We start from the raw sequence: 16,384 nt of genomic DNA on the forward strand, positions 1-16,384 counted from the left end.
AGCATTAGGATTCTATTTACTGGCTGCTGGGTGCTAGACGGTTTGTGATAGATTCTTGAGAAGCTACTGCAGGAGTTTAGGAGGCCGGGCCTGGGAAGTGGCTGGGATGATGAAGAGGGATGAACAATGGGCTGGGTATCAAGTGTCTAGCAGAACACCATGCAAACATTCACTCAACATGTACTGACAACCTCCAGGGCTCCATCCCATCACTGGCTCTGCAGATTTAGGGGTAAACAAAGCATGGCTCTACACTCGTGGAGGTTATATGTGGGGTGAAGGTGCAATGGGAAAAAATTCATGAAAACCCAGGCAGTGATAAGTGCAATCTCGAAAAATAAAAGGAAAAGGTGTCTTTGGACCTCTTAGGACGTTAATTGGAGGTGACAAATTTCATGAAATCCCTTGGTAACAGAGGCTCAACAAATGATATCCATTAACATTGTACTATCAATACAAAATAAGTATTGGGTGAAGACTTCGCCATTGTAATTGCTTAAATATCCCAATATGCTTCTTTTATTAACTCTTTAAGGGGATCAAATCCAGCTGCCCATTTTGAAGAGAGGCAAGCCACCACAGACCTAGCAGCCTCATAAACATCCCATCCAACCTACCTGCTTCCTTCTTTGAAAATGGAGCCTGGTTTTTAAAGTCAATATGCTTGCAATACACACTGAGACACTCTGTAACAAAATCTAGATGGAATACTAGGAGGCAGGATTAAAAGTTTATTTTTTACCTCTTTTCAGCCTCTAAATTTATGCCAACAAGAGATGAACTACAGAAGCATAAAGCAGACTGCAGTGACTGGCTAATGTGCTGACCATGGCTGGGGTCTAAGAGTCAGCAGAAAAAGTCTCCTGACAGAGACAACGGGGATTTCAGGTAGCATAAAGTATGTCCACATTGTGGCCTCCTTTAATCTCAAGAGTGTGTCTGCTATTCTGAAGATACGATTTTACATGTCACGGCCTAAAACTGGGTTCAAACAGCAGGTTCATGTAATAAATACTCCAATAAAAAAAAACTGACTTCTCAAAAACAGTTATCTTCCACAGGGGGCCTGCCCTCCCTTCCTCAATCCCACTGAACTGGTTCATGCCTAACCACCTTATACAGCATGCTAACTATCTTCGTTACAAAGGGGTACACTTTGCAAAAGAATTTCATGTTGACAGGTTAACCAGGAAGTTCTGTGAGTAATCAAATGTTCTAAAGGCTCACTCCACTCAGATTCTCTCCAATGACTCTAGTAAGCATCCCGGAACTCATTGGACACAGTAAATGTCCAGTCACAAACAGCACACAGTAAAAATGTATGCAAGAAGGGGCTGGGCACAGTGCCTCACACCTGTAATCCCAGAACTTTGGGAGGCCAAGGTGGGTGGATCACGAGGTCAGGAGTTTGAGACCAGCCTGACCAACATAGTGAAACCCCATCTCTACTGAAAATACAAAAATTAGCTGGGCGTGGTGGCATGCACCTGTAATCCCAGCTATTCAGGAGGCTGAGGAAGGAGAATTGCTTAAATCCAGGAGGCGGAGGCTGCAGTGAGCCAAGATTGTGCCATGGCATTCCAGCCTGGGCGACAGAGCGAGACTCTGTCCAAAAAAAAAAAAAAAAGTATGCAAGAAGGAAAAAATAATATATGGTTCTCCATTGTTCAGCAATAAATAATAAAGCTACCATTAAATGAACTATCCTGGCCCAATCAACCTAACATCACCAGGATTCAACAAAGTTTGACAAGAGTCAGGTTTGCTGGCTCAGTGTAATAGGTGAGCTGCCCCATGGCTCCATGCAAACATTAATCCCAAGACTCAGAACAACCCTGAAGGTTATATTATTACCCTACCTTTTTTTTTTTTTTTTTTTTTTTGGAGACAGAGTTTTGCTCTTGTTGCCTAGGCTGGAGTGCAATGGCACGATCTCAGTTCACTGCAACCTCCGCCTCCTGGGTTCAAGCGATTCTCCTGCCTCAGCCTCCCAAGTAGCTGGGATTGCAGATGTGCACTACCACGCCTGGCTATTTTTTGTATTTTTAGTAGAGATGGGGTTTCGTCATGTTGGCCAGACTGGTCTCAAACTCCTGACCTCCGGTGATCTGCCCGCCTCGGCTTCCCAAAGTGCTGGGATTACAGGTATGAGTCACAGTGCCTGGCTTACCCTACTTTTACTGATAACTAAATTAAAGTTCAGAGAGATGTCCTTTTTCAAAATCACATGGCTAGTAAGTCATCATCCATGTTAACTCCAAAACCCTTACAAAGTTCAAAATACCCACAACCCAAGCCAAGATGATAGCCTTTCCTCTAGACTTTTTAAGACGGTGGTTTGCAAACGGTTTTTTTTTTTTTTTTTAACTATAGGAAGAAGTTTCCTTTAAATAAAATGTAACTGAAATCCATGAACGAACAGGTACATATTTAAGGCATAAGATGTCCTCCTTCAGAACTGCCCTTGGCTACTAGCTACTAGGGCAAGGCAACATGTGCTACTGAGTGTTTTTTAACACGTTTAATTCAACTTAAGCAAACAGTCCATCTGCAGCTGCACCTTCTCACTTTTCTCCATGCTTAGACACTGATCAGCTCCTTTGAAAGGTGCAAAAATGGGCAGCAATGGTTTACCACTGCATAGTTCTAGCACTGCAGCATTCCTGGCCAAAGGAACAGCAAAAGAAAAGAAATGGAGGTTGGATGGGAAAAAATATTTTGTGAAAGGTATTCCTATGTTTAATGCAAAATTAAGTGGAAAAATAATATAATTAGATTACAAATATGCCTAAGAACAGATGAATGTCTTAAGAAGGTTTGCCAGAGTTTACTTTTAGTTTTAAAAAATAAGGTGACCTGAATGAAAACATATGTGTAGTCAGTACATTAAAATGGCATATAATGTAACTGTTGATTTCAGAGTATCTAGGAGGCCTGAGACAGCAGACAGATTTTGTCACTTGTTCAAATCCTCCCAGCTGAATCTATGTTGTGTTTGGCCACATGCCAAAAACATGGGGAAAAGGTTCACCCTTGCAAAGAACTTTCATGGCCATTAACTGTATGGCAAAGGAGTTGGCCAGAGTCAATGTCTGGGCTGTGAGAGGAGCACTGCCTGGGAGCAAGCGCACTGCATCAGATACACTCTGCTGGTTCCTAGGTCATACCCTGGCACCCAGTGTGCTGCTGGTGGGCTAAAGTGACCACACTACAGGTGAGCAGATGCTGCTGGATGGCTGATTCACTTCCCAAGCCCTCCTTTCCCTAGCTGCCTTCCAGCTAGAGGTGGCCTGTGATCCAGTTCTGGCCAGGGAGATGTAAGCAGATTTCAGGCGGCCAGGTGGGACTTCTGAGAAAACTTTTGCCTTCCTGCTGAAAATGGTGACTCTCAGCTAACAGATCTCTTAATCCTTGATCATTCCTCTAATTCCTGCCAAGGCCACAACCACAATGCCTGAAGGTCCAGCTCTCACCGTAAGACCATCTGTCAAGTAGGAGGTAGCACAGAGAGGAAAGAGCTTGAGTCCCTGGCAACATCTGTTGCAGGGAGCCGAAGGCCCATGGGACATGACCAACTCAGCATCCCACTGGAGGCTATATGATCAAACAGCAAACCGTTTATCACGAATGCAGGATATGAGCAAACTCATGACTGCCCCTGCTGACTGCTCCTGCTGACAGAAGGTTTGGCAGAGGCAATCACTACCTGGAGCCGAGGTTAGCTACAGCGACATCTACAGCCTGTTGTTTGAGGAATGCAGTCTTGCAAGCCTACTCTAGACTGAGCAGCTGACCACTTCTTCCACCCCCATTCTCACTATCTGTTTTGACTAATAAATACGGAGGGCTGTGTAAAGCTCAGGGCCCTTGTCCACTAGAGCCAAGGTGCCCCCGACCCCTTTTTCCAAATATAAACTTTTGTCTCTTGTCTTTTATTCCTGCGTTTGCCCCTTGTTTAGTGCCCCTAGGTCCGTGCGGGTTACATAGTGGCGCCCCGAACAGCCACAGAATTGGGTACACTACAATCTGTGAGCAAGTCAGCCCTGGACCACTCACCTCTAGACACCTTGTCAACTGAACCACATAAATCCATAATTATTTAAATCACCATATTTAGCTTTTTGTTACTTTCAGTCAAATATATTCCTTTTTTTTTTTTTTTTTTTTTTTTTTTTTGAGACGGAGTCTGGCTCTGTCGCCCAGGCTGGAGCGCAGTGGCCAGATCTCAGCTCACTGCAAGCTCCGCCTCCCGGGTTCACGCCGTTCTCCTGCCTCAGCCTCCCTAGTAGCTGGGACTACAGGCGCCGCCACCTCGCCCGGCTAGTTTTTTGTATTTTAAAGTAGAGACGGGGTTTCACCGTGTTAGCCAGGCTGGTCTCGATCTCCTGACCTCGTGATCCGCCCACCTCGGCCTCCCAAAGTGCTGGGATTACAGGCGTGAGCCACCGCGCCCGGCCCAGTCAAATATATTCCTAATTGTGGCAACAGACTCTCCCGTGCCTGAGATTTCTTCTGCCTTAAAGTATATGGTTTTCTGGAAAAAATGGAATTTTCTCCTAGAAATCACTCCCCCCTACACACACTCAAAATTGCCTTACCAGAAAAACATAACTGCCACATACCTCTTATGGTCCCAGAACAGATTATAGAAATGTATTGAGAACTCTGATGTCTTTTCAAAAAAAAGAGTATGAACACATGTAAGGCGTAAGAACACAAAAGCCTCAAGGTAATAAATAACATTTTTCAGTGGCACGCTACCTTAGAAATGTTGCTTGAATGACTCATGGAATGTCCCAAAGTCTTCTCATTCTGCAAGAAAATCAAACAGGTTTTAATTATCAATCTTTGATTAAAATATGCAAAGAACAAGTAATTGATCATAACAACCCTACTGACAAATCATTCCCTGAACTAGAATTTGCAAAGCACAACCTACTATATACTAGATGTATGTAGCCAGGAAGTAAATATTGCACATTTGGGCAAAATGAATTAAACAATAGTCCCTGTCCTAAAGGATTTAACTTTTTATTTAAAAGATTTAATTTTTTTATTATCAGGAAAAAATAAGAGTTTAGAATTCGCTGTTAAAATAAGATAGTATTGTCTTAAGTCACACTTCATGTGGAGGTTCAGATGGTGATAAGTGTCTTAAGACACATTTCAAGTGGAGAGGCTGCATGCTCAGTTGTATGTGACACAGTCGAGGAGCCACTGTGAAAGAGCAAAGAAAGTGGGACGGCTGACCAGCCCTGGGGTGTCTGGCTAACAAAGTGCTGAATACTCAACAGGGACATCACACAGCTCACATCTCCTTCAACTCAGTTCCTCCTCCTGGAGCAGGGAAATCTGGGAGCCACGCTAGCTTCCTTCCTCTCATGCCCCTCCACATTCAGTCACATAGTCTTGTATCAAATTCTTCCTCCTCTCAATCACAACTCATTTTCATTTTTATTGTCAATGCTTTAGTTTAGATTCTCTTCATTTCTCAGCTAGAATTCTTGAAGAATAACGTCCCACCTGGCCTTTTTACCTTTAGGTTGACCTCCCTGATACACAACTATCATAGGCTACACTGTGTATTCCCCTCCCTTCTGTGAAAATTTAGATGTTGATGTCCTAAAATTGTTCCTCAGAACATAATTATTTGGAATAGGGCCTTTAAAGATGTAATTAAGTTTATATGACGTCAATAGTAGTCCCAGCTACTCAGGAGGTGACTCTAATCCTAGTGGACTCTAATCCAATAGGACTGGTGTCCTTGTAAGAAGAGGAGATTATGACACAGACACACACAGATAAAAGACAATGTGAACACAGAGGGAGAAGACGGCCATCTACAAGCCAAGGAGAAACCAGCTCTGCTGCCACCTTGATCTTGGACTTCCAGCCTCCAGACTATAAGAAAATAAATTTTGTTGCTTAAGCCACCTTCTGTATGGCACTTTGTTATGGCAACCCTCAAACAACTATGATCATCTTCCATCCTACAACTTAAAAAAAAAAAAGTGAACATTCTAAACAGAAATCTGATTTTTAAAAATAAAGCCATTTTCCTGCATCTACTCATTCTTGCTCTAAACCCAAATAAGTAACAAAAACTACTGCCTAAAGAAGAGAAGATCTTACTTGTATTTCCTTGCTCTATTCCCTAGGCTGGGAGTGCAGTGGCATGATCATGGTTCACTGCAGCCTTGACCTCTTGGGCTCAAGTGATCCTCCTGCCTCAGCCTCCCGAGGAACTGGGACTATCAAATATTTTTTAGTATTTTAGTATCCTGCCTGACTAAATATTTTGTGTAGAGACAGGGATCACTCTGTCGCCCAGGCTAGAGTGTAGTGGCACAATCACAATCATGGCTCACTGAAGCCTCAACCTCCTGGGCTCAAGTGATCCTCCCGCCTCAGTCTCCTGAGTAGCTAGGACTACAGGTATGTGCCACCACGTCTAAGTATGTTTTGTAGAGACAGGGTCTCGCTATGCTGCCCAGGCTGGTCTTGAACTCCTGGCCTCAAGTAATTCTCCCATCTGAGCTTCTCAAAGGACTGGAATTATAGGCATGAGCCACCATACTTGACCTGTTTCTTCATCTTAAGGCAGTCAATTAGTAAATCATAAAGTATGCTCAAATTGTTGTTGGGAGAATGTTACCAAAGAATGCTTCTAAAAGACCAAGTTTCACTCTGGGAGGCTGAGGCGGGCAGACTGCCCGAGGTCAGGAGTTCGAGACCAGCCTGGCCAACATGGTGAAACCCCGTCTCTACTAAAAATACAAAAATTAGCGAGACATGGTGGCGCGCACCTATAATCCCAGCTACTCAGGAGGCTGAGGCAGGAGAATCACCTGAAACTGGGAGGCGGAGGTTGCAGTGAGCTGAGATAGCGCCACTGTACTGCACTCCAGCCTGGGCGACAGAGCAAGACTCCTTCTCAAAAAAAAAAAAAAAAAAAAAAAGGACCAAGTTTAACTAACAATTTAATTCAATCATGTTATTCACACATTCATTCACTGGGAATGAAAGCCCCCTGTCCAGAGAACAAGTAATCTCAGTTTCATTCATTAGTCAAGAATGTACTTATAGGTAAACACAGGGCACCGCTGTGAGTCTCAATTTTAAGGCCAAGCTACTGGTGACTTACTATTAACTTTTAGTGCAGTCTACTAAGTTAAAACAAAGATACCACAGGTCTTGGATTATCTATACAGAAAGCCAATTATAACCACTGCCACATGACTTACTATCTCACAAGGAATGGTTGGTTTGACACCATCTGGAAATCTACAGAGAAATACTAAGAGAAGCAATAAATCATATCCTCAGACCTTTCTGACATTAATTATTCAACAGAGAATGGATATTGGGGTGAGGGAGACCTACCTGCTAAGCTAACATTATAAATCCAGATTGAGAGCTAAAGCTGTTCCTTACCCTTTAAGAAATAAATTTGATAATGCAAGCTCTTATTTTGTTTTCCTGTTAGAACAATTCATATTTTACATTGGTAAAACCAAACAAGTAACAAGCCCCAGAAAACACAGATGTTGTAAAGCCTGAAACCTGTCAATATTTGACAAAATCCACTACTTGGTAGGATCTTAACAGTTCAGTTCCAACAGACCATCTTTTATTTTCCCCCAATAAACACTGCTTTTTTTGTTTTTTGAGACAGAGTCTCACTCTGTTGCCCAGGCTGGAGTACAGTGATGCCATATCGGCTCACTGCATGCTCCGCCTCCCGGGTTCACGCCGTTCTCCTGCCTCAGCCTCCCAAGTAGCTGGGACTACAGGCACCCGCAACCACGCCCAGCTAATTTTTTGTATTGTTAGTAGAGACGGGGTTTCACCGTGTTAGCCAGGATGGTCTCGATCTCCTGACCTCGTGATCTGCCCGCCTTGGCCTCCCAAAGTGCTGGGATTACAGGCATGAGCCACTGCACCCAGCCTAAACACTGCTCTTTAAATGTCCATTTATTTGGACTTAAAATATATAGTTCAAGACAACAGAGATATTTTCCAGAAAGCAAATCCCAAGACTCATTCAAATCAGTCCCTCTTTCCACACTTATTTACTATGCAACTACTATGTGCAAACAAACTGTGTCAGGCACAGAATATGGACAAAAATCTCACTCCTAACCATGTGCCAATGATAATATTGAGAATCCCTTATGTGAAATTTTTGGAACCAGAAGTGTTTCATATTTCTGAGTTTTTTGGACTTTGGAATATTTGCATTATACTTACTGGTGGAGCATCCCAAATCTGAGAATTCAAAATCTGAAAGGTGACAATGAGCATTTACTTTGAGTGTCATGCTGGCATTCCAAAGTTTCAGATTTTGAAGCATGCTGGATTTCGAGTTTTTGGATTACGGACGCTCAACATGTATTACCACTGAACTCCTCTGAAAAAGTGTTTTGGTGAGAAACGTCCAAACTAGGGAAGAGCTTAAGAACGACATAAAAGAAGCACATACAAGTATGACCCCACTCTGCCCTATAGTCAGAATGGTATCTTGCTTCTGAATGAGAAGTAAAGTTTGCCAAGCAACGATGTAAAGAAGTGGAATTAGACATACCAAAGAGAAAAAAGTTCCAGTTCAAGCCCAAACTAAGCTTTAATGCCCAAGTAATAAAAACCTTGGCAAATTATTTACAGCTCTTTAACACATTCAGTCACTGCTTACTGGATACCACCATCTTGTGACCCCAGGAGAGATGGAAGCCTCGCTGCATCTTCCTTCCTTCCTCAGAAAAGGTACTAGGAGATGCCACACACTTCCCTGGCTTTCATCTCCACATCCCTCTGGTGGGCTCTTTACATCTACATTAAACGTAAGAGCTCCTCAGAACACAGCCCCATGCCCTCTAGATTTCATCTGTTTTCTCCTTAGCCAGTGCTTCTCCAACTCTGGACACTTAACCATTTAGGGATCTTGCTAAAATGTAGATTGTGGTTTGTTAGATCTAGGGTGGATTGAGATTTCTGCATTTCCAAAAAGCTCCCAGGTGACTCCCATGCTGCTGTTCCCAGACCACAGTTTGGGGTGCAAGTTTTCATTCCAAATCCTGAACCAGAAAAATCAATAAAGGCTATGAGTTTCGTTTGTTTGTTTTTAAGACAAGGTTTTTCCATGTTGTCCAGGCTGGAGGGCAGTGGCTATTCATGGGTACCATCATGTCATGCTACAGTCTCTAATTCCTGGGCTCAAGTGATCCTCCCACCTCAACCTACCAAGTAGCTGAGACTACAGGCATACTACTGCATCCAAATTATGACTCATGTTTTAAAAAGCAAATCATAACTATTTTAAAAGTAAATTCCTACGTAAAAGATGGCTATGAGCCCACAATAGAGTTAGTAGAAATAAATCAATCAGGAAACACAGCGATACAGATTGGGAAAGACTGAGTCTGAGAGTGTGAGAAAACAAAGTTTTCTTAATGTAAGAAGCTACCAAATCACAAAGAGAAGCTATGCTGAAGAATAAGGCACACTTTACAATTTAATCAGTGCTGTCAATGATGCTTTGCAAGTCCACATGCGGCTCCAACAGAATGTACTTGTGGATAGAGTCAAGGCATAAAACTCACATAAACCAAATACACCCTGGAAAGCAGAAACCAATAATTATCAAGAAGACAATGAGGTGAGATGCCTAAGCAACTTTTTCGGATTCTGTATGAAAGAGTCAAACAATAGGACTTCATCATGTGGGGTTTTCCTGAAACTCTGACCAGGACTGGTCCTTAAAAAACAAACAAAATATGTGGGCAATGAACACTGCTAACTGCATACTCAATACCCATTTCCCTTTGTCCCCACCAAAAGAACCCTGACTTTGTCCTGAGCAGCAACAAACCCAGTTAAAAGTTCTCACTTTCCCACACTACTTTGCAGTTAAGGAAAAATATTAAATATATAAAAAGTTCTTTTGAAAGAAATTAACTAAAGATTTCCTGGGAAAACATTTTGCTTTCCTGATATTGCCATTGCCCATTTCTCTGGAATTCCTCCTCCCTCAACCAGCCTGGAAAATAGACATTATACCAGGAAGTAAACCAATTCACTTTGGGACTATGAAGAAGTTACTAGAAGTCTGAAATCTTTTCGTCTCAGGTCCCCTTTATCCTGTAAAAAATGATTAAGGGCCAGGCATGGTGACTTACACCTGTAATCACAGCACTTGGGAGGCCAAGGTGGGAGGACCACCTGAGTTCAGGAGTTCGAGACCAGCCTGGCCAACATGGTGAAACACCATCTCTACTAGAAATACAAAAATTAGCTGGGTGTGGTGGCGTATGCCTGTAATGCCAGCAACTTGGGAGGCTGAGGCAGGAGAATCACTTGAACCTGAAAGGCGGAGGCTGCAGTGAGCCAAGATCACGCCACTGCACTCCAACCTGGGCAACAAGAGCAAAACTCCATCTCAAAAAAAAAAAAAAAAAGATTAAGGACTCCCAAAACCTTTGGATTATGTAAGGTTTTATCTATGGATATTTGCCATATTAGAAATTAAAATTAACAGTGTAAAAAATATATCTCTTAATTCATTTAGCATTAGCAATAAACCCGGTAAATATAAGTAACATTTCAATGAAGTTAACTATTTTCTCAAAAAAACAAAAATTAGTGAGCAGAGTGGTACTCTTGTACATTTCTGTAAATCTCATTGTTTAATAGAAGACAGCTAGATTCCTGCATCTGTTTTTGTGTTAAATCTCTTCTGATCTGTTGCTTTTGTGAGGACCCATTCAAAACTCAGAGTTGATATAATCATGATTTGAAGCTGAAGACATCTGATATTCAATGAATGCAGGAAGAAGCCTTCTCCATACTTCCCTTATATGATTAAAAGCAGAAACTGTGACAAATGAGGCTGCCACAAATTCCCTCTTCAAGGGTTTACTCCCAGGAAGGAGATCGAGAGTAAACCTACCATAATTCCCCTGTCCAGGAGGACCTTTATGGCCATGAAGAAGAAGAAAAGACACTCCCATCTGCACAAACATTATCACAAGCTTTCTTATCTCTTAATTTGTTAGGAAGGGAGGGGAGGGGAGGAGAGGGGAGGCAGGCAGGAAGGTGGGGAGGGGAGGAGGGGAGGGGAGGGCTGAGAAAGAAAAGGAAAAAAAAAGAGAAAAGAGAAAAAAACAAAAGAGAAGAATGTGGAGAGGAGAGGAGAGGAGAAAGGAAAGGAAAAAAAAGAGAAAAGAGAAAAAAACAAAAGAGAAGAAAGGAGAGGAGAGGGGAGAGAGAAGAGAGGAGAGGTGAGGGGAGAAAAGAAAAACCAAAAGCAGCAGGAAACAAATAACACATCACATTCTCCATAGTACATGGGAACCACAAAAAGATTAACAGCTGACTTATCCTCAGAAACAGGGAGGCCAGAGACAGCGGAAGGACATAAAAAACTGAAAGAAAGGCTGGGCGCGGTGGCTCACGCCTGTAATCCCAGCACTTCGGGAGGCTGAGGCGGTGGATCACGAGGTCAGATCGAGACCATCCTGGCTAACACGGTGAAACCCTATCTCTACTAAAAATACAAAAAAAATTTAGCTGGGTGTGGTGGTGTGTGCCTGTAGTCCCAGCTACTCGGGAGGCTGAGGCAGGAGAATGGCTTGAACCCGGGAGGCAGCGCTTGCAGTGAGCCGAGATCGCGCCACTGCACTCCTGCCTGGGAGACAGAGCGAGACTCCATGTCAAAAAAAAAAAAAAAAAAAAAAGAACTGAAAGAAAAAAAAAGTGAACCAGGATAATTATATTCAGCAAAACTATCTTCAAAAATGAAGATGAAAAATGCATTCATAAACAGAAACTCAGAGAATTCATTGCAAGTGGATACACCTGAAAAGAAATACTAAAGGAAGTTTTTTGAGTTGAAAGCATGTACTGCCAAACAGTAGTCAAAAGTAACTGTGTAACTACAAAAGACAAAATAAATGCATATATATATATATTCCTTTCTTAAATAATTTAAAAAGCAATTATATAAAAACTATGTATATAACTGTATTGTTAAACCTATAACATAAAGAAATGTAACGTATTTAAAAATAAGAGACAGGTGGGTACAAAGCTGTCATCATTATACTAATATCAGACAAAACAGAATTCAGAAAATTTTACCAGAGATAAAGAGGGACTTTTACTAGGAAAGCTTGGCATAAGGAAACGACATCACATAGAACCTCAAATACACTGAAACAAATGAAGATAATAAGGAGTGCTAAGTTTAAAATAACAAACTGTATAAACATATAACACTCTCCTTTCCTTTATGTCTTTGAAAGACAGTTATATAAATAACTGCTACAATGTACTGTTGGGTTTGTAACATATAAAGATATGTATAAACAATTATTAGCAAAGAAACAGAGGTACATAGGAGGAATCATTTTATGTCTTACAGGAATTAAATCAATATGAATCTGAAGAGTCTGTTAGAAAAATACATATATATTGTAAACCCTCAAACAACCATTAAGAAAATAATTTTTAAATAGCATTAGAAATAATTTTTTAAAAAATCATTTAAGGAATTAAAATATTACAATACAAAATAATGCAAAAGAAAGCAATAAAGGAAAAAGGAACAAAAATGGCAAGACACATAGAAAACAAAAAGTAAAATGGCAAACAAATCAAACCATATCAATAATAGCATGAACTGCAAATGGATTAACCAATCAACAGGAAGGTTGTCAGGATGTACAAGAACACAAAATCCAGTTGTATTCTAAGTTCAGGAGACACAATTGAGACTCAAAATTATAAGCAGGATTACAGTAAAAGCAGCAGAAAAGCACATAGCACAAAAACCACCACCATAAAAAGGGGCAGTCATTATATTAATATCAGATAAAAAAGACTTAGGAAAATTTTACGAGAGCTAAAGAAGGACTTTTACTATGATAAGGTCAACCATCATGAAGGTATAATATTTATAAATATATAAGCACCTAACATGAAAACCACAAAGCAAGAACTGACAGAGTTGAGTGAAAAACAGATGAATACTTGCAGACTTCAAAATACTGCTTTCAACAATGAACAGCCAAGCTATGTAAAAGACTTGAACAGCACTAAACCAACTTGACCTAACAGACATCCATAGAATACAAAACCCAACAACAGAATATACATTCTTCTCAAGTGCACATGGAACAGTCTCCACGACAGACTATACAGTAGTCCACAAAACAAACATCAGTAAATGTAACAGGACTCAAATCATATAAAATATGATTCTGGCTACAACAGAGTTAAACTTTAGAGTTAAATGTTATTGTTTATCAACAGCAGAGAGAAATTACCAAATTCACAAATGTGGAAATCAAACAATGAAATCTGAAATAACTGGTAGGTCAAAAAAGAACTCACCAAAACAAAACTAGGAAATTTATTTGAGATTAATAAAAATGAAGTCACAAAATACCACACTTACACAATGCAACTAAAATAGTGCTTAGGGGGATATTTACAGCTGTAAATGACAAGGTTAAAGAAAGGTACAGAGAAAATGCAGTCATATGTAAGTCAGAAAGAAAGGCCTACCAGAAACCAAATTTTCTGGCAACATGATTTTGGACTTCTTGTCTCCAAAAATGTGAGAAATTAAATTTCTGTTATTTAAGCCACCCAGCCTGTGGTATTTTGTTACAGCAGCCTGAACAGACTAATACAAACATCTACTAAAAAACTACAGGTAACATTATACCTAATGGTGAAAGATTGAATGCTTACTCCCTAAATTATAACAACAATTATATCTGCTTTCACCATTTCTTTTTAAAATTTTAATTGTGGCAAAATACACATAATGTAAATACACCATCATATCAAGTATGCATAATACAAAATTCACCATCTTAACCATTTTAAGTGTACAGTTCAGTACTAAGTATATTCACATTGTTGCACAATCTACAGAACTTTTTCATCTTTCAAAAACTGAAACTCTATACTCATTAAACAATTCCCTATATCTTCCTACCCCCAAAATATTTTTAAAAATTTTTACTTTCTGTTTCTATGATTCTGACTACTCTAGATAATTTTTGTATTTTTAGTAGAGATGGCATTTCACCATGTTGGCCAGGCTGGTCTCAAACTCTTGACCTCAGGCGATCCTCCCTCCTCGGCCTCCCAAAGTGCTAGGACAACTGGCGTGAGCCACTGTGCCTGGCCAGAATCCATTTCTTTTTAAGACAAATATGAAACTATATGCAATAAATGTACCATATTTTAATTATTCATTCAACCTTTGATGGACACTTGTATTGCTTCCACCCTTTGGCACTGTAAATAATGTGGCTATGAACACAGGTATACAAATATCTCTTTGAGACCTGGCTTTCAATTCTTCTGGGTATATACCCAGAAGTGGAACTGCTGGGTCATACAGTAATAATTATCTTTTACTTTTTGAGGAACTCCCATACTGTTTTCCATTGTGGTTGCACTATTTTACATTCCTATGAGCAGTGCACAATCAGGTTCCACTTTGTTCAGATCCTCAACACATTTTTAAAATATATATAACAGCCATCCTTGATGGTTGTAAAGTGATATCTCACTGTGGTTTTGATGTGTATTTCCCTAATTATCAGTGATGTTGACCATCTTTTCATATGCCTACCAGTCATCTGTATATTTTCTTTGGAAAAGTGTCTATTCAAGCATTTTAGAATCAGATTATTTGTTGTTGTTGAGAGGTAGAAGTTCTTTATATATTCTAGATATTATCCCTTTATCAGACACATGATTTGTAAATATCGTCTCCCATTCCTTAAGTGGCCTTTCCACCCTGTCTACTGTATCCTTTGATGCCCAAAAGTTTTAAATTTTGATGTAGTCTAATTTCTCTATTTTCACTTCTGTTGCCTTTGCAAGTGTCTTATCCAAGAAATTTTTGCCAAATCCAACATCAAGAAGCTTCTTTCCCTATGTTTTAAGAATTTTATAGTTTTAAGTCTTAGATCCATTTTGAGTTCATCTTTCTACATGGTGTAAAGTAAGGGTCCAATTGTATTCTTTTGCATCTTAATATCCAGACCCCTGCCATCCCCCACCAATATTATTTGTTGAAAAGATTGCCCTTTCCTCACTGACTAGTCTTGGCGCCATTGTGGGAAATCATTTGGTCAAATATGTGAGGCTTTATTTCTGGGGCTCTCTATTCTATTCCATTGGTTTCTATGTCTATCTTATGCCAGTACCACACTAACTTGTTTACTGTAGCTTTGTAGTAAGTTTTGAAGTCAGGAAGCATCAAACCATCACTTTGTTCTTTTTGTTCAAGATTGTTTTGGCTATTCAGGATCCCTTGTGATTCCATATAAATTAATAGCACAGATTTTTCTATTTCCGTAAAACAAAATTCACTGAGATTTTGATAAGGATTATACTGAATATACAGATTGATTTGGGCAGTACTGTCATTTTAACAATATTAAGTTTTTCAATAAACACAGGATGTCTTCCCATTTATTTTATGTCTTCTTTAATTTCTTTCATCAATATATTGTAGTTTTCTGTGTATAAGTCTTTACCACTTTGGTTAAGTTTATTCCTAAATATTTTATGCATTTTGATGCCGTTGTAAATAGGACTGTTTTCTCAATATCCTTTTTGGATTGCTCATTATTAGTACATAGAAACACAGCTGATTCGTGTGTGTGTTGATTTTATAACTTGAAACTTTGCTGAATTCATTTAGTCTGGTTTTTTGTTTTGCATGGAATCTTTAGGGTTTTCTATACAAAAAATTGTGTCATAGGTAAAGAGAGATAATTTTACTTCCTTCCAATTTTGATGCTTTTTACCTCTTTTCCTTGCCTAATTGCTCTGGCTAGGATTTCCAGTAATGTGTTGAACAGCTGTGGCAAAACCAGGCAACCTTATCTTGATCCTGATCTTAGAGGAAAATTTTTTACATTTTTGCCAATGACTATAATGTCAGCTGCAGACTTTTCATATATGGCCTTTATTATGTTGAGGTAGTTTCCGTCTATTCCCAGTTCTTGAATGTTTTCTACTATTCTTATTCATCGCAGTGCCAAAAGTTCTAGCCACTACAATTAGGAAAATAAAGGAAATAAAAGGCATATATATCAGAATGAAAGACATAAAAATCTCTATCTACAAATGACATGAATGCTTATGTAGAAAATCATAAGGAATCAACAATAAGTAGCAACAACAAAGTCCTAGAATGAGTCCAGCAAAGTCAGAGGATACAAAATAGACACACGAAAATTAGCTGCATTGCTATATATATATGTGTGTGTATATATACATATATGACACACACACACATAGTAATGAACAAAAGAACTCACAATTACTATTATACAGCCACTTTTAAAAACCTGAA

At 39.8% G+C, this 16,384-nt stretch overlaps 1 protein-coding gene across 28 annotated transcripts in view; it reads right to left on the minus strand.

The window, feature by feature from the left end:
• MARCHF8 (membrane associated ring-CH-type finger 8) overlaps positions 1-16,384 on the minus strand; it is a 143,528-nt gene that overhangs the window by 36,836 nt on the left and 90,308 nt on the right. For all 28 annotated transcript variants that reach the window (XM_015146928.2, XM_015146923.2, XM_077946339.1 and 25 more), the window contains one exon: positions 4,762-4,812. In XM_015146928.2, coding sequence (XP_015002414.2) covers positions 4,762-4,812 — 51 coding nt within the window. The remainder of the gene's footprint in view (positions 1-4,761; positions 4,813-16,384) is intronic.

The sequence above is a fragment of the Macaca mulatta genome, chromosome 9 (assembly GCF_049350105.2).
Source record: "Macaca mulatta isolate MMU2019108-1 chromosome 9, T2T-MMU8v2.0, whole genome shotgun sequence".
Lineage (NCBI taxonomy): Eukaryota > Metazoa > Chordata > Mammalia > Primates > Cercopithecidae > Macaca > Macaca mulatta.